Genomic DNA, 4168 nt, shown 5'->3' on the forward strand with positions numbered 1-4168 from the left:
ATAAATGTATATATATATATTTAGTAACTATGACACTTGCCCTAGTATGTGATAGTTAAGTATTAGTTAAAAAATATTTATTATTATAAATAAATATTTAGCCGGATTTCTATTATGGTTTCTAAATTAAAATGAATATGGCCTGATTATCAATAATCAGATTTCTTTAAAAGGTATAATTTTAAGATCACTACTGTGGATAAACTATGTTTCCTTTAGTCATTATATTAATCAAATGCATGACTAAATTTTAACATTAAATCATGTTTTCAAATAATGTTGTCATAAAATAATTTTAAAATAGTGTTTATAAGAAAGTATGCATTGAATTGAAAAACAATACTTGCAAATATGTGTATTCATGCCTACGAACATATTCATACTTAGGTTTTGTGTAGTAGCCAAACAATGATAAAGTTACATATTTTTTCTTACCATTTTGTTACATCCTGATGTGAAAATGAGCAAAATGACTTATTATGTTACTATTAGAAGGAAACATGGACTGAAGCCGAAGAGATTTCACTTATCGAAGCACACAAGCAGTTGGGCAACCGTTGGGCAGAGATGGCCAAAAAAATCCCAGGTAGAAGTGAAAATTCTATAAAAAATCATTGGAATGCTACCAAAAGAAGGCTGAGTTCAAAAAGAAGATGCAAAATCAGAGCAACAGCAAAAATCAAAGCCTCTCTCCTCGAAGAGTACATCATGAAAACAACCGAACTCCTCAATAACTCCTCAACCACAAAACAACAAATTCTTACCACAACCCAAGCTGAAGCTTCAGATTTAAATATCATTAACTGTGGAGATTATTTCAGTGTGAGCATGGAAGAGAATTTTGATTTCATGGCATCTTCTCCTCCCCAATTTCAAGAGATATTTGAGAAGGAAGGTAATGAAAGTTGTAGCAATGGAAGTATTGATGAATTTTGTTCAGATCTATACCTTTCATATCGCATGGATGGGCTACCTGTAATGTCAGATTTTGGGGGATTTCATGGAGGTAAGTTGGAAGATTTGATAGGACTCGACAAGGATCTGGGATGCAAGAAAGATATGGATTTGATAGAGATGATGTCATTATGTTCTTCTCAAGAGTATTCATAAAGCTGTATTTGCAGAAACGGCTTTGTTTGTAGCTTCACCTGAAAGATGCTACTCTAGATGTAACTAGAACTTAACAGAGAGGAAGTTCAAAGAAATTCATAATATTTTTTTGAAATAATTCAAATGGATGTTATGATGGCTTTTATTTGAGATGATTCAACTCATGATTATTATGCTTGATAGTGATTTCGGTGAAATCATTTTTTTATGTCTTTGTGATATCTGTAAAATTTGCCTACAATATTTCAAATGGAGGGCAAGATGGCTGTCATTTGAGATGTGTGTTCTTATAATTTTTTTTGTACGATATAGATTGGGGTGAAACCATTATTTTAGAAACCATGCATATTGTGGTATTTGTAATTGAAATTTTATTTTGTGAGCAATTTTTTGTTAAAATTTACAGTAGATGGTTTTTTTTAGAAAAAAAAGTAACATTTTTTCTTGGTTGGAGACATGATTATTTTTTTAAAAGAATTTTTTTGATTTTTTTTTAGAAATTTAAATAAAATAAATGATTAGTTTGTTGTCCAGTGCATGGGTGCCTTCTAATTAATATACATTCTTCACATGAAGGCACTTGATAATCTCATGCTAGCCATCTTGAACCATAAATGCGTTGGGATAAATTCTAATCACACCTTAAATTTAATTTTCATCTTATGAAAGAATTGCCTTCAAGCCCATGCATACAACAAACTTGCTATTATAAAAATTAGATTAGTCAAAATAACTAGAAACATGAACTTGAATTCTTATCACTTACCACTTTTTCTCATGTTTATGTACATCGGATGTCTTCAATAGAAATCATCTCATTCTTGATGTAAGTGAATAATGAATAATTTGAGGTTGAATCCTTTCTACTTTTAAGGGGATGATGTAGGTATATCATAATTTTTAATAATTTTAAATGTTATTTGTTTGTTTTCATTGTTCAGATTTCCTTGTATAAGGTTGATGTTGCCATGAGAAAAGGATTATTTTGTTGGGCATGTTTAATTTTTGGGTGTCCTCAATAGTAGTCGCCTAATATTTTTTTCTTTATTGTTATTATAACCAATAATGATTTAACTTGACTATGTATTCTCTTTGATTGTATCTTTTCTGTACTTTTCTATTTCTCTAGTTTAGTAAGGTTCAGATGTGACCCATGAACAACTCAGAATCCAACACTATGTAGACCGCAATGGCACACAACATTGGAGTTAATTTTAAAAATTTTCAAGCATTGAATTTTAGATTTGTCTAAGTATGTTGGGCGAAATCAATTCTAGTGTATATTACCTATTTTATATTTCTTATTTTATTCCTGATATTAACTTTAAGTATAAAATAATCTTTAAATTTCAATAATTGAGAAACTAAAGTTTAAATTAACTATAAAATTTTGTGCAAGTACTTACATCATGAACAATTGCCTATACTAATTCAAATGGAGGTCATAAGGGCTTTCATTTGAGATGGAATTCCTTTACATTTCTCTTGTGAAGATTAGTTGGAATGTGTAGAATATTGATTAGTTTGAAATTAGTTTTTATAATATAATGTGATCAGTATTCTTTTAGCCTTCATTTATATTTAATATTGGCCATATGATTTGTTAAAATTCATTGTGATCCACTGAGATTCAAAAGAGTGGTGAAAGAACAACTAGAGTATTCATACTATTTGATAGGCTATGGTGAAGTAGTATGTAGGTAATGCAAATAGATAGAGAAATAGGCTTTAATGGGCTCAATATAGGATTTAAGAAATTAAAATGACCAAAAGAAAATATGTTGAGATTTTCATACCTATTTTACACTAATTTTGATGATATTGCACTTTAAAGAAGGGCATTTTTGATGTTTTGTTGCAGGTATGAGGAATTATGGCCATTGGAGCGAAAAGAGGGTGTTGGTCTGGAGCTAAGGCACTCACTACACTCATCTACACTCACAATCACTCACAACCCAGAATTTCTAGGCTTTGGTCCTTTGATCTCTTTTACACTTCTTGCATATTTTTGAATGAAATTTTACTTTAGAGGAAGCACCTACTAGCCCTAGGGCTATGGTTTGGCTAAGACCACTATATAGAGGATCCAAAAGGGGAAGGGCTATCTGTTAGGAACACAACGCAATTAAAATGAGGCGAAACAGAACTAAAATGGAGCCAAACGGAGCAAAACGGTGGAGCCGCGCCCCCGCCGCGGCCGCCCAACACGGCGCCGATGACGAGATTCACCCGAGAAGACCGAAAAATGACAGAAAACCTCGCCGACAATGCCCTCGAGCCCACCGATAGCGCTCGAGACGACTATGGACCGACTTTTGGTGGTTATGGGCTGAAATTCAATGTATTTGGACGCTTTTTGAAAGGACTCTTATGACAACTCTTCAAACTTCGTCCCTACACTTTAAAAGAACGAATTTAGGTTAGAAAAAGTGGGATTTTTGTGAGAGGAATGTTAGGAAAAGTGTGGAGAAAGTTTAGTGTTTTTAGAATAGAAGTAGAAATGTAGATTTCTATCGTTTTGGAGAGATTGAAGAGGAGATATTGAGAGAATTTGTAAGGAGATCTTCTAGCATTACATGAATCGGTGGGAGACTTTGTGGGAGAGATTTTCTTCTTTCTTTCAAGGGAAAAAGCTAAGTATTGTGTTCTTCATTATCTTATGATTTTGTAAACACTTATCTAGTGGATTTTCTTTGATAAAATGAAGTTTTCTGTTTTTCCTATACTAATTCAAATGGAGGTCATAATGGCTTTCATTTGAGAAGAGTGTTTTTATAATTTTTATGTTTGATAGAGATTGAGGCGAAAACATTATTTTAGAAATCATGCATATTGTGATATTTGTAATTAGGAAAATAAAGTTTAAACTAACTATAAAATTTAGGGAAAACACATACACACTTTATTTACATTATAATAAAGGCTTGTTGTAGTATTCAAATTCGTTGTAATTTCATTAAGACCCAAGAGGGAGGTGTAATTCTCAACAAAATTCTCAACCAACAAAGTGGAACCACATTCAAATTTCATTGATGGTGAAGTTCATGGGGGTTGGATA

The 4168-nt window shown here is 32.0% G+C and overlaps 1 protein-coding gene across 1 annotated transcript in view; it reads left to right on the plus strand.

Annotated features, from left to right (window-relative positions):
- The window catches only part of LOC110030492 (myb protein-like), a 2173-nt gene extending 1063 nt beyond the window's left edge, over window positions 1-1110 (plus strand). The window contains exon 3 of the mRNA XM_020733220.1: window positions 493-1110. Within this exon, the coding sequence (XP_020588879.1) occupies window positions 493-1110 (618 nt within the window). The remainder of the gene's footprint in view (window positions 1-492) is intronic.
- Window positions 1111-4168: the final 3058 nt, after the last annotated feature.

Source organism: Phalaenopsis equestris, unplaced genomic scaffold (assembly GCF_001263595.1).
Source record: "Phalaenopsis equestris unplaced genomic scaffold, ASM126359v1 Scaffold000727, whole genome shotgun sequence".
Lineage (NCBI taxonomy): Eukaryota > Viridiplantae > Streptophyta > Magnoliopsida > Asparagales > Orchidaceae > Phalaenopsis > Phalaenopsis equestris.